This window comes from Manis pentadactyla, chromosome 5 (assembly GCF_030020395.1).
Source record: "Manis pentadactyla isolate mManPen7 chromosome 5, mManPen7.hap1, whole genome shotgun sequence".
Taxonomy (NCBI): domain Eukaryota; kingdom Metazoa; phylum Chordata; class Mammalia; order Pholidota; family Manidae; genus Manis; species Manis pentadactyla.
Window position 1 is genome coordinate 92,376,588 of NC_080023.1, and position 23,324 is coordinate 92,399,911.

General features: G+C 36.0%; 1 protein-coding gene and 1 pseudogene across 1 annotated transcript in view; one reads left to right on the top strand and one right to left on the bottom strand.

The window, feature by feature from the left end:
- LOC118930075 (N6-adenosine-methyltransferase non-catalytic subunit-like) overlaps positions 1-23,324 on the bottom strand; it is a 181,148-nt pseudogene that overhangs the window by 114,283 nt on the left and 43,541 nt on the right.
- The window catches only part of LOC130683965 (protein transport protein Sec24B-like), a 33,278-nt gene that overhangs the window by 1,958 nt on the left and 7,996 nt on the right, over positions 1-23,324 (top strand). The window contains 9 exon segments of the mRNA XM_057503252.1: positions 1,504-1,606; positions 5,253-5,379; positions 6,075-6,104; positions 6,107-6,183; positions 7,896-8,008; positions 12,416-12,534; positions 12,870-12,925; positions 13,145-13,351; positions 15,357-15,480. Of these exon segments, the coding sequence (XP_057359235.1) occupies positions 1,504-1,606; positions 5,253-5,379; positions 6,075-6,104; positions 6,107-6,183; positions 7,896-8,008; positions 12,416-12,534; positions 12,870-12,925; positions 13,145-13,351; positions 15,357-15,480 (956 nt within the window).

Here is a 23,324-nt window from a genome sequence, read left to right on the forward strand (position 1 = left end):
TATATATCATAATAGAGAACACATTCTAGCTGAAAGTCAAACCAATGAGTATACAGATCTTCCTTGACTTATGTCCGGTCATTGTAAGTTGAAAATCTCATTAACTTGAAAATGCATTTAATACATCTAAACTACAGAGCATCATAGCTTAGCCTAGCCTACCTTAAATGTGTTCATAACACTTAGAGTCTACAGTTGGACAAAGTCATCTAATGCAAAGCCTATTTTATAAGAAGGTGTTGGCTGTCTTATGTAATTTATTGAATACTTGTACTTAAAGTGAAAAACAGAATGGTTGTATGGGTGAAGAATGGTTGTAACTGTACTGGTTGATTACTGTTGTCATGGTGTGGCTGACTGGGAGCTGTAGCTCACATCATGACACAGTATCATACCACATATTGCAGCCTGGGGAAAGATCAAAATTCAAAGTTTAGTTTCTACTGAATGCGTATCTCTTTCATACCATCGTAATGTTGAAAATCGTAAGCTGAACCATCGTAGGTCAGGGATCGTCTATATATATAATATAATGTTTGATTATTACTATGAAGTAGGGAGTAATAAGGGTGGAGGTTGACTATTTTTAATTGAGGAATCAAGACACATTTTGCCAAGGAGTTAACATCTGAGTAGAACTCTGAAGTGAGAGAGAAAGCCATGTGACTCTCTAGGAAGGGTATGCCAAGCTGAAGGAACAGCAAATGTAGAAGTCCTGAAGCTGGAATCAGACTGGTGCATTCAAGGAACACCACCAGCTTAGAGCCCATACATATCTGGATATTTCTAGTCAACCACTCTTTAAAAACTTACTTTCATGGTTTTCAGTACTTCTGCTTCTTACCTCTTTGGTTGCTCCTTTATTGATTCTGTGTCTACTGACATTAACATATAACTTAATAAATTATAAGCACTTTTCTATGAAAGGAATGGTGCTAAAGTTGCACGAGGACAAAATGATCTCTGATTTTAAATGGAAAAGACAGGCAAGGTACACACCAACTAAAGCAAAGCAGACTGATGCCATAGAAACATAAACAGATCTCAGAGCACAGAGAAAGAAGCCATTCCTTCTGACTTAGGATCAGAGATGAGTTGGTTTCAGAAGCAGCAATAACTTTGATGAGTCTCAGAGAAGGAGCTCGACAGGTGAAAAATGGGCAGTAAAGCAGGAACAGCATAATTAAAGATGCAAATGTATGCATTTTGACTCATGTTTTCTACTCCCCTGTTCATGCTGTACATGCTGGTCCTAATGGGATAATGTTTTTTCCTGAAATACGTTGTACTTTTCTACCATAAAAATGTTGTGCCCTTAATTTAGATTTTGTGACATATATTACATTTATGGGTGCTTAAAGTAATCAGGACTTTCCTGATTATAGTTAACATAGCCAAATGATTTTTACTTTTGTCCTGAGTGTTCTTAATTATGTACAACAAATACCTACTTTAGTATATTTTCTTGATAGTTGACATAGTTTGTGTTTGTATTTTTTGCAGCTCATTTCGGTGTACTTTGACAAATATTCCACAGACACACGCTTTACTGAATAAAGCTAAGCTTCCTTTAGGATTGTTGTTACATCACTTCAGAGACTTAACGGTAAAGTAACATATTTTAAAATATTTGTGAGTACTGATATGTGTGCTTATGTACAAGGTTTTAGATCATATATTTTCTTAGAATTTTTTCATCTTGTGTTTTTAATTGAAGTATTGTTAATATACAATCTTCTATTGGTTTCAAATATATAACGCAGTGGTTCAACAGTTACCCATATAATTAAATCCTTACCACCCACTAGTACCGTTACTGTCTATCAACATAGGAAGATTTTAATTGAATCATTGGCTGTATTCTCCCTGTGACCAACTTATGTTGCAATTGAGAGTTTTTGTTCCTATTGTCTCCCTCATGCTCCCCACCTACCCACCCCCTCCCCCATGGTAACCACAGTCACTTCTCAGTGTCTATGGGTCTACTGCTGTTTTGTTCATTCTGTTTTGCTTTGTTTTTAGATTCCACAAATAAGTGAAATCATATGGTATTTGTCTTTCTCCACCTGGCTTTTCACTGAGTATAATACCCTCTAGATCCATCCATGTTGTTGCAAATGGCAGGTTTTATTTCTTTTTTATGGCTGAATAATGTTCCGTTGTGTATTTTTACCATATTTTCTTTATCCATTCATCCTCTGATGGACCTTTTGGTTGCTCCCATATCTTGGCTCTTGTATATAATATGGCAGTAAACATAGGGGTGCACATATATTTTCAAATCAGGGATTTTGTTTTCTTCAGGTAAATTTCTAGAAGTGGAGTTACTGGGTCACATGGTATTGCTATGCATAGTTTTTTGAGGAACCTCCATACTGCTTTCCACAGTGGCTTCACCAGTTTACATTCCCATCAACTGTAGGAGGGTTCTCATTTCTCCACATCCTTGCCAATACTGGTTATTTCTTGTCTTTTGGGTAGTGGCTATTCTAACTTTTGTGAGGTGATATCCCATTGTGGTTTTGATTAATATTTCCTTGATGATTAGCATTGTGGAACATCTTTTCATGTGCCTGTTGGCCATCTGTATTTCTTCTTGGGAAAATGTGTATTCGGGTCCTCCAGCTCTTTTTAATTGGCTTATTTGTTTTTTTGGTGTTGACGCATATGAGTTCTTTATATATTTTGGGCATTAACCCCTTATTGGATAAATCATTTATGAATATATTGTCCCATACTATAGGTTGCCTTTTTGTTCTGTTCTGTTGTTGGTGTCCTTTGTTGTACAGAAGCTTTTTAACTTGATGTAGTCCCACTTACTCATTATTTTATTTTGTTTCCCTTGCCCGAGGAGATCAGTTGCTCATGCTTATCTTCAAGAGGTTTTTGCCTATGTTTTCTTTACCAGTTTTATGACTTTATGTCTTACATTTAGGCTTTTGATCCATTTCAAGTTTACTTTTGTGTGTGGAGTTAAACAGTAATGCAGTTTCATTCTCTTGCATGTAGCTGTCCAGTTTTGCCAACACCAGTTATTGAAGAAACTGTCTTTTCTCCATTGTATATTCATACTACTTTATCATATGTAATTGACCATAAATGCCTGTGTTTTGTTTCTGGGCTGTCTGTTCTGTTCCATTGATCTATAGGTCAGTTCTTGTGCCAGTACCATACTGTTTTGATTGCTGTAGCTTGGTAATATAGCTTGAAGTAAGGGAGTGTAATCCACCAGTTTTCTTCTTCTTTCTCAGGATAGCTTTGGCTATTCAGGGTCTTTTGTGATTCCATATGAATTTTATGATGATTTGCTCTAGATCATTGACAAATGCCATTGGTATTTTGATAGGGAGTGCATTGAATCTGTAAATTGCTTTGGGCAGTGTGGCCATTTTGTCAATATTCTTCCTACCCATGAGCATGAGATAGATTTCCATTAATTTGTGCCTTTAATATCTCTCATGGGTTAAGTTTATTCCTAGGTACTTTATTCTTTTTTGGTGCGATTGTAAATGGAATTGTTTTCTTGTTTTCTCTTTCTGCTAGTTCATTGTTTTAGTATATAGGAACACAACAGATTGCTGTGTATTGATTGGAATTTTATTTGAAATTAGAAGCAATCATTTCTTTCAAATTCAATTCAGTAAACATTTTCTGACCACCTGCTCTATGGAAGACCATAAACTAAGCACTGGTAAATACAGAGTTGACTAAGTCATTGACCTTGTCCCTAAGAAGTTTTTATCTAACAGGATAAAGATATAAAAAATAATTACAGGGAAAGATAACTAATACATGTAACTAACAAAATTCTGTATGGTACTTAGGTATTGAGTGCAGTATGGGAAGTGATCCCCTCTGGGTTCAGTAGCAGAAGTTTTCCACCAGTCTAATTAGGTCTAAGTTGGGTTTTGAAAGATTAATAGTTTTGGAAGTTGAAAATGCTATGGAGGATAGAAAAACTTTAAGAGTCCTTTATTAAATATAAAGGAAACACCAGCCACGATGCCAGTTAGGAAGGAAAACTATATGATTGTTCCTAACTGTATTAAACAAATAGTAACCTTTGTAATAATGAAGTTGAAATGTTTCAAGTCTGTTGAATTAAAATATTACTTGCTTAAGATTCCATAGTCTGTTTGGCTTAGTACCTAGTTTGCTGGAATTTTACACATACTTACAGTATTTCATGTAAATATATTATATTTAAACTAAAATTTCTAGACTTCAGCAGGTTTATCCAGGCACATTTTATTTATACTTTGTGAGTTGCATTTCTCCCTCACACCTTTTTACTACTGTGGTTTTCTAATTCTCTTATTATTACTGAGTTTCTTTTATTCTCATTCATCTGAAAAATACTTATTGACTACCTGTCATGCTAGATGGTGTAGATACCAAAGTCAGTAAGCTTACTTCTAGAGCCTAGTTTCCTACTAGGATATATATGGTTGTCTTCTAGAAGCATGTACACTAAATTGGCAACAGTAGCTTCCTCTGGGATGTAAAATTCCAAGTAATTTTTTATTTTCTCATTTTCATATTGCTTTTTTCTGATTTTTTCATAAATGATATGTACTATGTGATAAAGATTAAATATGTGAAAAAAATTAAATACAAACATATAACTGTTTATGTATATTATAGATAGGGAGAAAAAAACAGAGGAAACATACCAAAATATCAGGGGTTAATTTAGAGAAATAGAATAATATGTGATTTCTTTTTTCATATTTTATAAATTTCTTAAAATTGAATTAAAATTCCTTTCCCAAACTAAGCATAAGAGATGTATGCTTTTTAAAGGCACATTGTGTTTGGTTTCCTATGGCCTCGGTTCCCATCAGGACTGTTGTGACTGTCTATGAGCAGGGCCCTATAGTCTAGGATTATGCGCAGGCAGGAACAAAGGTAATGGCATTTTTATATGGTAGATGTTTCTATGTCCCTATTATTTCATGTGTCTAGTTGATGAGCTCTGAGTTACATTATTTTCTTTGCCAACTAGGCTTTTTTGTCAGCCAGTAACTCTTATTACATTTGGTTTGGCTTTATTTTAGTGTTAAAGTTTGTGAAGATAGAAGAAGAAACCGTGGTAGCTACCTGTGTCGCTCAGCACATCACTGGATTTTGTTAAAATGCTTTAATTTCAAAGCTCAGTTAGAGGTTCTATTCTGTATACAAGCAGAGCAGTATGTATTTCAATTTTCCCTGGGGTGCTGTTTCTGCTACAGTATCTTTATTTTATTTCCTAGCAATTACCAGTGATAACATCAAATACCATTGTGAGGTGCCGATCCTGTCGAACATATATCAATCCTTTTGTATCCGTCATTGATCAACATAGGTGGAAATGCAATTTGTGCTATAGAGTTAATGATGGTAAGTTTCAGATTCTTAAAATAAGTGTGTTTAATATTAGTTTAAACATTTTGACACTTTTGCATTATCTGTTCTCTCTCCTCATGGCTTTTAAAACTCTCATGGCCCTCTTAATGAATAGAATTAGGTTACAGATACCTAATTTTGGCTGGGCAGGAAGAAAATTGATAATGAGGAGAGTGACAAGGGGAAAGTGAAAAAAGTATTCAGTATTCATAAAACAAGCAGTATAGGTCGTGCAGACTAATTCTGCGTGACCCTGACAGGTTAAGGTTGTCTTCTGTTTGTACATTTAGTTCACTCAACTAAGTATAGACCTTTGCCAGTATGGACACTTAAGGTGTGTGTGTATCTATCTATTGTCCCCTTTGGTTGTTTCTTAGATCCTTTTAATATAATTGCTTTCAAATTTGTGTTTCTGTCATCCATTTCATGTGATACACTAGGAAAAACAGGCCTCAGAAGCAAGTTTACCTGCTTTTCTCTCCTGATTTCAGAAAATAAGTCTTTTTATGCTTCTGATATATTTTTGAAGAGCTCTTAAGGTATTAGTTTTTCCATGAAATGTTCACAGATGAGATTATAAACCTCTTATAAATATTGATGATACAGGTATTTATTTCTAGGCATGTGTATGTGTATGTACTTGCAAATCAAATTACTAAATTTGTACTGGGTTCCTAATTCTTGCCTAGTTCCTGAAGAATTTATGTATAACCCCTTACTTGATCTTACGGAGAGCCTCATAAATGACCAGAAGTTCAGAATTCAACCGTGGAGTTCATTGCTTCTTCAGATTACATGGTAACTATTCAGCGTTGAAATCAGTCATGGAATGCAGTTGTATTGATCATTTGTAATTTGTTGTTAAGTGAATTGTCAAAATCTTGAAATTGTTTATAGTATGAATTTTTGAAAATAATGCTGAGTTTATCCTTAACAAATAGAAAACTCTTTGTAAAGGTTACTTGACCTAGAAAAATGTTACATTACTAAGAAACTTCAGTAATGTTCTGTGATAATCACTAATAACATACACAGTTGGTTGCTATATTTTGATTTGAATACTTGCATGGAATGAACATATTCTTTTACCATGTAGTATTTAAGACCCTCAAACAGAAAAATTTATGTTTTTGCCAAAACTGCAGTTTTCAGGCTCTTAAGGAGACCACCATCTTACTCTTTCACCTGGTACAGATAGCAAGACAAATGGATATTGACTGCACTCTAACTTTCCTCTTTCCAGTCATCATAAAATTCTGCCTGTTCTTTACATATACGGACTGTAAGATCTCATTCGTCTTTTCCACTTAACAAAAATGAATTCTTGGCCTAAGTTCTGCTTATCTTCTTGATCACATCTACTTACTTTAAATATACTTATAATAACTTACATTTCTTCTGTGTCCTCATTTCTAATCTTTGTCACCTGCAAAAATGTAGTGTTGCTAGTAGGGAAAGGTAAACAGAGATAGCTAATGTGTATTAAATTCCTGGTGTTTGGCCCATTTCTTTATTTTTATAATGTTTATGGTCCCTTATGTCCATGTTAGTAACTGCCCACTTACCTACTATTTTTCTGTTTCTGTATTAACTACAGTGAATTTGCATTTGGTCACTTTTGCTCTCAACTTCTTGCCTGCTTTATAATTTACTATGTTCCCAACTCTGTTATGACTCCTTAGAAGTCTGAAGCTAACTGAAGCAGTGAAGCAAGAAGTAATCTTTAATTTTTGCTGTATGATCCTTGGTTAGCATGTTTAATAAAAAAGACTTTATATATCCTTTTATTTTAAGTTGCTATAACAATAATTTTCAAGCACACTTCAAAGTAGAAAACAGTGTAATGAGCCATCATTTACCCATCACTGAGTTTCATCAGTTAACAACACTTTACTAAATTTACTTCATCTATTCCCATTCTATCCTAACCCCCTTCCCCCTCATTCACCCTGGAGTTTATTAAATGCTAATCCCAGCATCATATCATTTAACCCATAAATACTTCCATATGTATCTCTAGCAGATAAGGACACAGCATACATAGAACACCCTCTCAAGGACTTTGTTTACAGTTATCATTTAACCCTGGAGATTTAGCCACCAGCAGGTGACCTAATAGCTAGTACTAATGGTTGTTAGGTTTAAAAAGATAACAATAAAAAGAATTTTCTTAGGAGTAGGGAAGGGATATGGAGGTTAGTGTTAAATAATAAATAGGCTTAATTTCCTTTGAAAGATGTCAGCCAACTTTCTATTAGGGAAACATTAAGCCCATCTATTTAACCATTACTGTATAGTAGCTGCCTTACCATGTTTGATCCACAACAGATTTATATGAAAAAAGTGAAAAGAATGTCATTTTCTTTACCAAATAAGGTCTTAGAAAACATTAATCCTGTTTGTGTATATTTTTTGGTATAATATACTTACTTAATATACAGCAGTAAGGGAGGTATGAAAAGAATAAATTATACCTACTAAATAAATTACATTATGTTTATTCCTTTCAGCTTCGTCCTCCTCAACCTGCAGTTTACTTGTTTGTTTTAGATGTGTCTCATAATGCAGTGGAAGCTAGATATTTGAGAATTTTGTGCCAGTCATTGTTAGAAAATCTGGACAAGTAAGAATTTTTTAAAATTCATTATATGTGTGTGTGTGTGTGTGTGTGTGTGTGTGTATACATATACATGTAAATTTATGTAAACATGAAGTGTTTATTAACAGCATATTTGGTTGATTCTTATTAAGTTTGATTTCATTTATCTATTACTAAAACAGTTCTTGCTGTCCACCTTAGAATAAGGATCCTGCTACTTGGATTATTATGATTTATGATTTATGACTTGGTATCTCTGAATCATAAAATCATAAAAGTTTTAATACTTGGTAGGGAATTTAGATCTAACCTCACTATCCCTCTGACTTAACAGATGTGAGCACTGGGGCCCAGAAAACTTGACTTGGCCAGGGTATCAAGGCTTTAGGTGAGAGAAATTTAGCTGTAATTCCTGAGCAAGGAGTTTTTCATAAGATAATTTTAAATGTGCTAATGAGAGAATGAGCCAAATAAAGGGAAAGAGGGAGTTGATTTGGTGCTGAATGTTGCAGGACGCCAGAAACTGAACTCTTCATTTTGGCACATTAATAATTAGCTATGCTGTGGAGGTGAGAATAAAGTATAGGATTGGTTGCTTATACCTGAATCTAAGTCCTGCCTATGTGTCTACCAATGTTAGTCTTGAAGGAGACCCTCAACTGTTTTTAAAATGGAACCTTCCAAATCTCTGGAAAATAAAGTTGTGTGTATATTAGTTTTTCCACACCACCACCCACAGGAGATGTGACTTAAGCTTGTTAGTAGGAGCGGTTCACTTTTGCAGTGGTTCATGATGTGTATAGAGGTGTGGGGGTGGTTGAGTATGTGTGAATACTTTGTTAGAAGTACTCTTGGTGACTCTGGAACATTCCCCCACATCTTCCATTTGATTAGGAAAGTCCTTGCTGATAAATGTTAGCTCTAGTCACCATAATGTGTGTGTCACTGATTTTGGCCTGTGAATAAACAGATAACATTGAGACATTTGAGATAAAAACATCCAGAGATAATAAATGATTTGCTCTTGGTTTTTGTTGGTAACTTAGAGTTTTCATATTTTTATCCTTAATGGAAGCATTTGCCTGTTTTTAGTCATAAAAGCTTAATTCAGATTCAGCTTTAGCAGTGAATGGCAATGGAAGATCCTCTGCAAAGAAGTCATTTGTAAGGCAGAAGGGTTAGTTTACTTGAGGAGTGTGCGGATATAGCCCTACAGATAGGACAGTCCAACAAAGATGGGTGACTATTTGCAAATTAAATAGACCATGCCAAAGCAAAGGGATGAAATTGGGAATGGAAAGTCATTTTTTAAAAATACATATATTTGGTTACAGCAGAAAATAGAAGCATTAGGAAAGTCAAACAAAGTAAAGGTGATAGGATAGCAGCAATATAGTAACATGTTTTTTGGAAACGGCTCTATGGATATAACTTTGAGAAAGAGGAATTTAATACTGGAGCAGTTTCAGCTCAATTCTATTTTGAGCCTCAGAGAGTTGGTAATAGTCTCCATTCTAATGGAGCCTGAGAAATCTCAAAGAGTGAGGAGTACTCTGTAGGAACATTGTAAATATTGACCAGTATTGGTAAGCTAAATACCCACATAATTTGCTGCATTCTGTACCCTGAAATGCTTTTGGACTTAGCTTGCAGACTGTGTCTGAACAGCTTGATTGATCATGCCTAACAGTTATAATGCTATAATACTCAAAAATATTTTACAGGCTTTGCTAATACAGTACATTACATAACAGCAGTTGACATAGTTGGTGGTACTTAGAAATACACTTTTGTAAGATGAGGCAGCCATCTTATCAATAAGGAATGCTTGATGGGCAATGAATGTTCAGTTCTTCTCAATACTGAACTCTAGCAGTAAATTTGTTAAAACTGATGACAGAATAGACAGGGAAGATGGCAGAAGAGGAGGTCATTGTGATAGCCTCCCTCCCATGTACACCAAGGCCGCAACTACATGTAAACGGGTAAACTCTGAAAATGAGCTGACCACCAGCAGAACAGACCTTTCACAGCTAACAACAAAGAGGCCATGTTGAGAAGGGTAAAGAGGACAGAGCCTCCTCTTTCGGAATCCAAATTCTTCCCCCACCCCAGCCCATAAATGACAGTATGTGAGGCATGGAGGGCGGGAGATAAAAACACCCAGCCCTGGGATATGCCAGTAACATGAGTTTCTATAATACGTGGCTTTGAAAATCATTGGGGCTTAACTCCGAGAGAGCCGGAGGGGCTGTGGGAGGCCAAATCTCTACTCTTGGAGGACTGGCATGCTGTGTCAGTCAGTGTGAACTTTTACAACAAAAGCCGCAGTTTGAATTGAAGAGGAAGGAATGCTTCCAAACTAATTTTACAAGGCCAGCATTGCTTTCATACCAAAAACAGACAAAGACTCTACAGAAAAAGAAATTTACAGAACAATATCCCTAATGAACATAGGTATAAGAATCCTCAACAAAATATTAGCAAACTGATTTCAAAACTACATTGAAAAGATCATTTAACACAATCAAGTAGGATTTATTCCAGGAAGGCAAGGATGGTTCAGCATCTGCAAATCAATCATTGTGACACCATATTAACAAAAGGAAGGATAAAAACCATATGATCCTTTTAAATAGATGCAGAAAAAAGCATTTCACAAAATGCAACATCCATTCATGATCAAAACTCCCAAAGAAGTGGTTATAGAGGGGACAGAATGTAACATAATGAAGGCCATAAGTGACAAACCGATGGCTAACATCACACTCAATGGTAAAACTCTAAGGTTAGGAATGAGAAAAGGATGCCCACTGTCAACAGTCTTACTCAACACACTACTGGAAGCCCTAGCTAGAGCAATCAGAGAAGAAAAAGAAAGAAAAGGCATCCGAATTGGGAAAGAAAAGGAGAAACTGTCACTATTTGCAGATGACATGATACTAGTTGTAGAAAGTCCCAAATAGACTCCACCAAAACTCATAAATGAATTAAATAAAACTACAGGATACCAAATCTTTATACAGAAATCTGTAGCGTTTCTATATACTAAAAATGAACTAGCAGAAAGAGAAATTAGAAAAACAATCCTATTTACAATTGTACCAGATAGAGTAAAATAGCAGGAATAAACTTAATCAGGAAAGTGAAAGATGTATACTCTGAAAACTGAGACATTGATAAAAGAATCTGAAGATGACACAAATAAATGGAAAGATACACTGTCCTAATGGATTAGAAGAATTAATATTGTGAAAATGTCCATAATCCCAAAGCAATCTACAAGTTCAGTGCAATTTCTATCAAAATGGCATTTTTTTACAGAACTAAATCAAATAACCCTAAAATGTGTATGGAACCACTGATGACCCAGAATAGCCAAAGCCATCTTGAGAAATAAGAGCAAAGTTGGATAGCCAAGATATAGAAGCAACCTAAGTGTCCATCAGCAGATGAATGGATAAGAAAGATATGGCATGTCTGCACAATGAAGTATTAATTAACCTCAGCCATAAAACAGAATGAAATCGTGCCATTTGCAAAACATGGCTTGAACTATAGGGTATTACGCTATGTGAAATAAGTCAGTGAAAGACAAATACCATATGGCTTTACTTATATGTGGATTTTGAAATGCAAAACAACAAATAAATAACCTAGAAACAGACTCATAAATACCGAGACTAAACCGGCGGTTGCCAGAGAGGAGAGAGGTGGCTATGTAGGCAAAATGGGGCAAGGGGATTAAGAGGTATAGTTCCAGTTACAAAATAAATAAGTCACTGGGATGAAGGTACTGAATGGGGAATATAGTCAATAATATTTTAGTAACTTGGTATGGTGACAGGTGGTAACTACATGTATCATGGTCAGCATTTTGTAATATATATTAATGTTGACTCACTGTGTTGTATACCTGAAGGTATTAATGTCAACTATACTTCAGTTCAAAAAAAAGCTTGATGATTGATAAAATGTCTGCACTTTCTAAGTGCAGTTTTATTTAAAATTCTGCACATTAAAATCTGATTTTCGTAACAGTCTTTCATTTGTTATTCTGTCCTTAAAATGCTTAAATGAGATATACTATTTTTGTAATACTGACTGAAAATATGTGTCATTTTTCACTTAAAGGAGTGTGTTTCAAAGGAAAGTTAAGCACAGATTCTTTTTTAATCATCATTTTTAGTTTTGTCTTACTACTTAAGTTTTCTGAAGTATGAACTCCAAACACGTCAGCGGTTTTATCTGAAAATGTAATGCTCCATTTTTGTTCTTCTCAGATATATACTGGTTTTGATAGGGATAACTTCACTGTCTTCTATATAAAAGCATTTGTAATTATTCTTAGACTTAGTTTACTATTTCATTATTTTTGTGAATGTGTTGACTGAGCACTTTGAATTTAAAATTGTCATTTTTTATCTTTAGGCTCCCTGGAGATTCACGAACAAGAATAGGATTCATGACCTTTGATAGCACTGTTCATTTCTACAATTTACAAGAAGGATTATCACAGCCTCAAATGTTGATTGTGTCTGATATAGATGGTAAGCAGTGAATAAAATAAGACTTCGTAGCTGTGAACTTTGGAATTGAGACAACTTTATTTGACAATATATATCATAATGCTGTAAGGATAATTTAGTGCACTTTGTTTTTTAAAAAAAATAATTGTTTACTAAAAAACACTTGATTCTAAGATTTTTATACCTGTGTGTGCACACACACAGGCAGACACATGTGTATAATACATCAGAGTATATATAATTAATAAAGCAATATTATAGTACCCATTATATGTATGGCTTGATAAAACCTAAGATTTTTAAATTTATTATATTCTTTGGACTTATCTGTTGATTAAAATATGTTTTCCCTATAGATGTTTTTCTACCTACACCGGATAGCTTACTTGTGAATCTATATGAAAGTAAAGAGGTTGTAAAATATATGTTATTTCATCTGTTTACTAAAATGCTTAATGTTTCTTTACTTAGTATAACAATATAGCAGTAGACAGTATAGGTAACATATCTGTTGACTTCTCAGTTTATAGTCCCCCAAAATGTAGTGGCACATCTTATACTCTGCAGTGTTTTGAAGAAGAATATTGCCTTGATTTCTCAGTAATTCAACTTTTAATCTTTGTTTTCCCAGCTTATAAAGGACCTACTGAATGCATTACCAAATATGTTCACCAACACAAGAGAAACACACAGTGCCCTTGGTCCCGCACTTCAGGCTGCCTTTAAATTAATGTCTCCAACAGGCGGCCGTGTGTCTGTATTTCAGACACAGTTACCTTCCTTGGGTGCAGGACTTCTGCAGTCTAGAGAAGATCCTAATTAGAGATCAAGCACAAATGTATTCTGTTTTATTTCTCTGTCAAAATATTCAAAGTGTATTTTGTATTTCTATAAATTGTGTAATTATTTGACTTTTCTACTTCATTAATAGCAAAAAAATTAGTAAGAATTTAACTTGAATTATTGCTTTGGCTTTGTATTGCAGTGTGTTCTCTTTATTACCTTATTTGCAGGGCAGAAATTTGGAAATCATTTAACTCCTTCATTTTAGAGATGAGGAAACAGATTAAACTGTCTTGCCAAAGGTTAAATAACTTCAGTGGTAGAGATGTGATTTGATTTTCTGTTTCTGGTGGTTTTTTCTATTACACAAGTGATAATACTTAGTAAATCTGAGATACTATAATTTAACATGCTTGTGCTAATAAACTTTTAAGTTATACAGGCAATACAAACTGTAAACGTGTATATAAATAAATAAAACAAATCTTTAATAACCTCAAGATAAGAGCATTTAGTTATACAAACACACACAAATAAGCATAATTGGGCATCATACATCGATACTATATTTTTTAACTGACTTTTCATTGGAGAGTTTAGTGTGAACATTTTCTGAGATTCCTAAAAATTGTCTTTAAAAATTATTTTTCTGTAAATGTGTTAAGTACTTGATTAAATTAATCACCTTCTAGCTACTGAATAATTATCACCAGTGTTTTCATTATTTAAAACAAAGAATATGAGGCTGAATATTATTTGGGTCTTATATGAAGATTTAGTCAGGGTATTTTAATCTCTTATTTCAAATAATAAATGAAATAGAACAATCATTTTTGTTCTGTATATGTTTTGTCTGCCCTCGACTTAGATATAAGAAAATGCTACAACTAATAATGAGTATGAATTAAACAATTTTAATACCATCATGAACCTTTAGCAACATACTCAGTTTTTCTTCAGGATAAATTCCTACAAGTGAAATTATTGGGTCAAAAAGCATAGTTTTATTTCAGATATTAATGCATTTTACTTATTGGATTTTTTTTTTATCAACCTGTTCTCTTAAGGACTTTGATCTTCTAGCCACCATTAAGTATTGTTGCTTTATTCTTCACCAGTTTGCTGGAGAAAATTAGCACCATATTTTACTTTTTATAGAAACTGTATTTTTAAGGTACTTTTGAGAAACTAACTTTAAAATAAATTGGGGCAAGATAGTTTTTAAATTCATCAAAAAGTATAGCTAGCATTCAGTTCATTGATCCATTGCAGTCCTTTATAGAATACTGAGGTGTTTTTGTACACAGGACGGTGTTTTATGTTTACTGAATTCTTTGATACAGTTTTGTTTTTCTCTACTTTAATTATCAGAAATATTCTCTATCCTGCTGGGACTCCAAAGCTTAAGTATTTGTTCTGGTTTATGTGTTCTTTTGAATCTCAGTAAACTCTAGTATAATAATTATATACTATAATGAAGAGGATTGAAACCTTTTGCTGTGCAATGCAGCACAGTGATTAAGAACTTGGAGCCTGGTTCTTAGAATTTTAACTTGATCTCCAGGGGCACCTTCTCAGCTCAAGTGTTCTCACACCCATAGGAAAAAACCTTCCTTAATCTACTGATCGCTCATGCTGCTACATAATAGTAAATAATAATGGTTAATAGCTCACTCTGGAGCCAGACTTCTTGGGTTTCTATTTCAGACACCACCAATAAATATGGGTTAAATTACTTAATAATTTTTTGCCTCAGTTTCCTCATCTGTAAAATGTAGATAACACTATGAGATACATGTTTTTATGAGAGTTAAATAATTTAATGTATATAACACACTTGAGCAATGCTAGCACATTAAGCACTTTATAAATGTAAGCAAATACTACTCTTATAGGAAATCTGTACCAACTGCCTAGATTTTTTTTTCCTGCCTAGTTTTTTTTTAAACTTTTCAGCTTGATAGGGGCAGAGGATATACTCCTCCTCATTCTAGGAGAGCTGTAGGAATATGTGCATAATTAAAATTTTCTATCTCTTATTTAATGACCTGTTGACTTAGGTTGTACAGCATCTTGGCCCTGCAACTGATTTTTATAAGAAACTTGCTTTAGATTGATCAGGGCAGCAGATGGCAGTGGATCTGTTCCTTTTGAGATCACAGTATTCTGATCTTGCTTCTCTAGGTAAGGAGTCTTTATCTGTTTACATAAGTATTTTTAGTATATAATTAAATCTAAACTCTTTAGTAATAGCTCTCAACATTTGAGGGAGAAAGGCATGTGAATTAGATACATAATATCTATGGAAATTACCAGTACACTTTAAAACACTATGCAAATATAAATTCTCTTACTATTTGTTTTTAAATCCAATTCTCTTACTATTCTCCTCCACAATAGACCTTGTCATACATTATATTTTTTTTTTTTTTTTAAATAATTATTTTTTATTGAAGGGTAGTTGACACACAGTATTACATTACATGAGTTTCAAGTGTACAACACAGTGGTAGAACATTTATATACATAATTCTAGGTTCCAGCTATCACCCTACCAGGCTGTTACAATATCTTGACTATATTCCTTATGCTATACATTACATCCCGGTTACTTATTTATTTTACCATTGGAAGTCTGTACTTTTTTTTTTTTTTTTTTTTGTGAGGGCATCTCTCATATTTATTGATCAAATGGTTGTTAACGACAATAAAATTCTGTATAGGGGAGTCAATGCTCAATGCACAATCACTAATCCACCCCAAGCCTAATTTTCATCAGTCTCCAATCTTCTGAGGCAAAACAAACAAGTTCTTACATGTAGAACAAATTCTTACATAATGAATAAGTTACATAGTGAACAGTACAAGGGCAGTCATCACAGAAACTTTCGGTTTTGCTCATGCATTATGAACTATAAACAGTCAGTTCAAATATGAATACTCATTTGGTTTTTATACTTGATTTATATGTGGATACCACATTTCTCTCTTTATTATTATGATTTTTAATAAAATGCTGAAGTGGTAGGTAGATACAAGATAAAGGTAGAAAACATACTTTGGTGTTGTAAGAGAGCAAATGTAGATGATCAGGTGTGTGCCTGTAGACTATGTGTTAATCCAAGCTAGACCAGGGCAATAAAACATCCACGTATGCAGAAGATTTCTCTCAGAACAGGGGGGGTGAGGTTCTAAGCCTCACCTCTGTTGATCCCCAATTTCTCACCTGATGGCCCCCCTGCGACTGTGCCTGTCTTAGGTTGTTCCTCCCTTGAGGAATCTTACCCGTCTCTGGCTAACCAGTCATCTTCCGGGGCCATACAGGGAAATGTGAAGTTGGTAAGTGAGAGGGAAGCCTTATTGTTTGAAAAGGTTACCTTTTTACTTCTTTGCATATTTATGCCCTGTGGCTTCTATGCCCAGCATTTGTCTTGAGGTATCTTTACCACTTGGAAGAATTATGATACTCGGTAAATTTGATATGAGGCACGAATTCTATTTAAGGGTTGTAATTAGGAAGGAAGAAGAAAAGCTATAGAAGTAGCAGGCGGAAGAAAACATGGGAAGATTGATTATTTCTTTGATATATCTTCTTGTAGAGTAACTTCAGCATGTATAGGTTTTAAGCTACTACTTAAATTGCACACACACATTAACATAATAGGAGTATAGTTACATAACCAAAGCATATCTGTAATTACCAGCCATCTCCAGTGAAACCAAGAAAACCAGTTAGGCACCTTAGGCATTTGTGAAAACTTATCTATGATATGGTGGATATTGTCCAACTGAACTTGAACAGTCTGAGAGAAATCAGACAAATTAAAACAACCCATTCCTGGGGACTGTTTACATGCCATATGTTTTTTTAACAGTAAATAGTTTGTAGTTGTAAGACTTTGGAGTGCTACAATTTGCACTTCTCCAAATTCTTGGTTGAGTTCCAACAGTATAGATCCAGTCCAATTTTGTTGTTTTACTGTATGCACAGGCCAGCTTAGATGTCTCCTTCCTCATTCCCATGGCAAGTCCAGGAACTTGTGGGATGAGTGCATCTACAGCTGTAGCAGTGCGTGGATCTTTGTTGGGGTTTTTTGATGATCATCTTCTGGCATGAGTCTTCCAGAGAGTGCAGATGTTGGAAGTTCTTTTTCATATCGTATCTTAGTTCATTTTCGGGGTAGCCCAATTAGGCTTTGATCCTCTGTATAAACACAAACAGACCCTTTGCCTACACTTTTATATGCCCTTTATACCCTTGTGTAGAACTCGTTGGAGGTTACCACACAGGAACTGCCTTTTTTTTTTTTTTTTTTTGCTATCACTCATCTACACTTACATGACGAATATTATGTTTACTAGGCTCTCCGCTATACCAGGTCTCCCCTATAAACCCCTTTACAGTTACTGTCCATCAGCATAGCAAAATGTTGTAGAATCACTACTTGCCTTCTCTGTGTTGTACAGCCCTCCCTTTTCTCCTACCCCCCCATGCATGTTAATCTTAATACCCCCCTACTTCTCCCCCCCTTATCCCTCCCTACCCACCCATCCTCCCCAGTCCCTTTCCCTTTGGTACCTGTTAGTCCATTCTTGAGTTCTGTGATTCTGCTGCTGTTTTGTTCCTTCAGTTTTTCCTTTGTTCTTATATTCCACAGATAAGTGAAATCATTTGGTATTTCTCTTTCTCTGCTTGGCTTGTTTCACTGAGCATAATACCCTCCAGCTCCATCCATGTTGCTGCAAATGATTGGATTTGCCCTTTTCTTATGGCTGAGTAGTATTCCATTGTGTATATGTACCACATCTTCTTTATCCATTCATCTATTGATGGACATTTAGGTTGCTTCCAATTCTTGGCTATTGTAAATAGTGCTGCAATAAACATAGGGGTGCATCTGTCTTTCTCAAACTTGATTGCTGTGTTCTTAGGGTAAATTCCTAGGAGTGCAATTCCTGGGTCAAATGGTAAGTCTGTTTTGAGCATTTTGATGTACCTCCATACTGCTTTCCACAATGGTTGAACTAGTTTACATTCCCACCAGCAGTGTAGGAGGGTTCCCCTTTCTCCACAGCCTCGCCAACATTTGTTGTTGTTTGTCTTTTGGATGGCAGCCATCCTTACTGGTGTGAGGTGATACCTCATTGTAGTTTTAATTTGCATTTCTCTGATCATTAGCGATGTGGAGCATCTTTTCATGTGTCTGTTGGCCAGCTGTATTTCTTTTTTGGAGAACTGTCTGTTCAGTTCCTCTGCCCATTTTTTAATTGGGTTATTTGTTTTTTGTTTGTTGAGGCGTGAGAGCTCCTTATATTCTGGACGTCAAGCCTTTATCGGATGTGTCATTTTCAAATATATTCTCCCATACTGTAGGGATCCTTCTTGTTCTGTTGATGGTGTCTTTTGCTGTACAGAAGCTTTTCAGCTTAATATAGTCCCACTTACTCATTTTTGCTGTTGTTTTCCTTGCCCGGGGAGATATGTTCAAGAAGAGGTCACTCATGTTTATGTCTAAGAGGTTTTTGCCTATGTTTTCTTCCAAGAGTTTAATGGTTTCATGGCTTACATTCAGGTCTTTGATCCATTTTGAGTTTACTTTTGTATATGGGGTTAGACAATGGTCCAGTTTCATTCTCCTACATGTAGCTGTCCAGTTTTGCCAGCACCACCTGTTGAAGAGACTGTCATTTCGCCATTGTATGTCCATGGCTCCTTTATGAAATATTAATTGACCATATATGTCTGGGTTAATGTCTGGATTCTCTAGTCTGTTCCATTGGTCTGTGGCTCTGCTCTTGTGCCAGTACCAAATTGTCTTGATTACTATGGCTTTATAGTAGAGCTTGAAGTTGGGGAGTGAGATCCCCCCTACTTTATTCTTCTTTCTCAGGATTGCTTTGGCTATTCGGGGTCTTTGGTGTTTCCATATGAATTTTTGAATTATTTGTTCCAGTTCATTGAAGAATGTTGCTGGTAGTTTCATAGGGATTGCATCAAATCTGTATATTGCTTTGGGCAGGATGGCCATTTTGACGATATTAATTCTTCCTAGCCACGAGCATGGGATGAGTTTCCATCTGTTAGTGTCCCCTTTAATTTCTCTTAAGAGTGACTTGTAGTTTTCAGAGTATAAGTCTTTCACTTCTTTGGTTAGGTTTATTCCTAGGTATTTAATTTTTTTGGATGCAATTGTGAATGGAGTTGTTTTCCTGATTTCTCTTTCTGTTGGTTCATTGTTAGTATACAGGAAAGCCACAGATTTCTGTGTGTTGATTTTGTATCCTGCAACTTTGCTGTATTCCGATATCAGTTCTAGTAGTTTTGGGGTGGAGTCTTTAGGGTTTTTTATGTACAGTATCATGTCATCTGCAAATAGTGACAGTTTAACTTCTTCTTTACCAATCTGGATTCCTTCTATTTCTTTGTTTTGTCTGATTGCCGTGGCTAGGACCTCCAGTACTATGTTAAATAACAGTGGAGAGAGTGGGCATCCCTGTCTAGTTCCCGATCTCAGAGGAAATGCTTTCAGCTTCTCGCTGTTCAATATAATGTTGGCTGTGGGTTTATCATAGATGGCCTTTATTATGTTGAGGTACTTGCCCTCTATTCCCATTTTGCTGAGAGTTTTTCACATGAATGGATGTTGAACTTTGTCAAATGCTTTTTCAGCATCTATGGAGATGATCATGTGGTTTTTGTCTTTCTTTTTGTTGATGTGGTGGATGATGTTGATGGACTTTCGAATGTTGTACCATCCTTGCATCCCTGGGATGAATCCCACTTGGTCATGGTGTATGATCCTTTTGATGTATTTTTGAATTCGGTTTGCTAATATTTTGTTGAGTATTTTTGCATCTACGTTCATCAGGGATATTGGTCTGTAGTTTTCTTTTTTGGTGGGGTCTTTGCCTGGTTTTGGTATTAGGGTGATGTTAGCTTCATAGAATGAGTTTGGGAGTATCCCCTCCTCCTCTATTTTTTGGAAAACTTTAAAGAGAATGGGTATTATGTCTTCCCTGTATGTCTGATAAAATTCCGAGGTAAATCCATCTGGCCCGGGGGTTTTGTTCTTTGGTAGTTTTTTGATTACCTCTTCAATTTCGTTGCTGGTAATTGGTCTGTTTAGATTTTCTGTTTCTTCCTGGGTCAATCTTGGAAGGTTATATTTTTCTAGGAAGTTGTCCATTTCTCCTAGGTTTCCCAGCTTGTTAGCATATAGGTTTTCATAGTATTCTCCAATAATTCTTTGCATTTCCGTGGGGTCCGTCGTGATTTCTCCTTTCTCGTTTCTGATACTGTTGATTTGTGTTGACTCTCTTTTCTTCTTAATAAGTCTGGCTAGAGGCTTATCTATTTTGTTTATTTTCTCAAAGAACCAGCTCTTGGTTTCATTGATTTTTGCTATTGTTTTATTCTTCTCAATTTTATTTATTTCTTCTCTGATCTTTATTATGTCCCTCCTTCTGCTGACCTTAGGCCTCATCTGTTCTTCTTTTTCCAATTTCGATAATTGTGACATTAGACCATTCATTTGGGATTGCTCTTCCTTTTTTAAATATGCTTGGATTGCTATATACTTTCCTCTTAAGACCGCTTTTGCTGTGTCCCACAGAAGTTGGGGCTTAGTGTTGTTGTTGTCATTTGTTTCCATATATTGCTGGATCTCCATTTTGATTTGGTCATTGATCCATTGATTATTTAGGAGCGTGTTGTTAAGCCTCCATGTGTTTGTGAGCCTCTTTGCTTTCTTTGTACAGTTTATTTCTAGTTTTATGCCTTTGTGGTCTGAAAAGTTGGTTGGTAGGATTTCAATCTTTTGGAATTTTCTGAGGCTCTTTTTGTGGCCTAGTATGTGGTCTATTCTGGAGAATGTTCCATGTGCACTTGAGAAGAATGTATATCCTGTTGCTTTTGGATGTAGAGTTCTATAGATGTCTATTAGGTCCATCTGCTCTACTGTGTTGTTCAGTGCTTCCGTGTCCTTACTTATTTTCTGCCCAGTGGATCTATCCTTTGAGGTGAGTGGTGTGTTGAAGTCTCCTAGAATGAATGCATTGCAGTCTATATCCCCCTTTAGTTCTGTTAGTATTTGTTTCACATATGCTGGTGCTCCTGTGTTGGGTGCATATATATTTAGAATGGTTATATCCTCTTGTTTGACTGAGCCCTTTATCATTATGTAGTGTCCTTCTTTATCTCTTGTTACTTTCTTTGTTTTGAAGTCTATTTTGTCTGATATTAGTACTGCAACCCCTGCTTTCTTCTCACTGTTGTTTGCTTGAAATATGTTTTTCCATCCCTTGACTTTTAGTCTGTACATGTCTTTGGGTTTGAGGTGAGTTTCTTGTAAGCAGCATATAGATGGGTCTTGCTTTTTTATCCATTCTGTTACTCTGTGTCTTTTGATTGGTGCATTCAACCCATTAACATTTAGGGTGAGTATTGAAAGATATGTACTTATTGCCATTGCAGGCTTTAAATTCGTGGTTACCAAAGGTTCAAGGTTAGCCTCTTTAGTATCTTACTGCCTAACTTAGCTCGCTTATTGAGCTGTTATATACACTGTCTGGAGATTCTTTTCTTCTCTCCCTTCTTGTTCCTCCTCCTCGATTCTTCATATATTGGGTGTTTTGTGCTGTGCTCTTTCTAGGAGTGCTCCCATCTAGAGCAGTCCCTGTAAGATGTTCTGTAGAGGTGGTTTGTGGAAAGCAAATTCCCTCAGCTTTTGTTTGTCTGGGAATTGTTTAATCCCACCGTCATATTTGAATGATAGTCGTGCTGGATACAGTATCCTTGGTTCAAGGCCCTTCTGTTTCATTGTATTAAATATATCATGCCATTCTCTTCTGGCCTGTAGGGTTTCTGTTGAGAAATCTGACGTTAGCCTGATGGGTTTCCCTTTATAGGTGACCTTTTTCTCTCTAGCTGCCTTTAACACTCTTTCCTTGTCCTTGATCTTTGCCATTTTAATTATTATGTGTCTTGGTGTTGCCCTTCTTTGATCCTTTCTGTTGGGGGTTCTGTGTATTTCCGTGGTCTGTTTGATTACTTCCTCCCCCAGTGTGGGGAAGTTTTCAGCAATTATTTCTTCTAAGATACTTTCCATCTCTTTTCCTCTCTCTTCTTCTTCTGGGACCCCTATAATACGGATATTGTTCCTTTTAGATTGGTCACACAGTTCTCTTAATATTGCTTCATTCCTGGAGATCCTTTTGTCTCTCTCTATGTCAGCTTCTATGCGTTCCTGTTCTCTGATTTCAATTCCATCAATGGCCTCTTGCATTCTATCCATTCTGCTTATAAACCCTTCCAGAGTTTGTTTCATTTCTGCGATCTCCTTTCTGGCATCTGTGATCTCTTTCCGGACTTCATCCCATTTTTCTTGCGTATTTCTCTGCATCTCTGTCAGCATGTTTATGATTCTTATTTTGAATTCTTTGTCAGGAAGACTGGTTAGGTCTGTCTCCTTCTCTGGTGTTGTCTCTGTGATCTTTGTCTGCCTGTAGCTTTGCCTTTTCATGGTGATAGGAATAGTCTGCAGAACTGGGACGAGTGACGGCTGGAAGGACTTCCTTTCTTGTTGGTTTGTGGCCCTCCTCTCCTGGGAGAACAGCGGCCTCTAGTGGCTTGTGCTGCGCAGCTGCGCGCAGACAGGGTTTCTGCTTCCTGCCCGGCTGCTATGGACTTAATCTCCGCTGTTGCTGTGGGCGTGGCCTGGCTCGGGCAGCTACTCCAAAATGGTGGAGTCGCGTTGGAGCGGGAGCTGCTGGGAGGCTATTTATCTCTGTAAGGGGCCTCCCTGCTCCCTGCAGCCCAGGGGTTAGGGTGCCCAGAGATCCCGGATTCCCTACCTCTGGATTAAGTGACCCGCCCTGCCCCTTTAAGACTTCCAAAAAGCACCCGCGAAAACAAAACAACGACCACAAAAAAAAAACAAGAAAAAAAAATTTAAAAAAAAAAAAAAGGTGGTCGTTCGTTTTTCTTTATTCTCCGGTGCCAGCCTCAGGCCTCTGCTCACCGGTCTTTC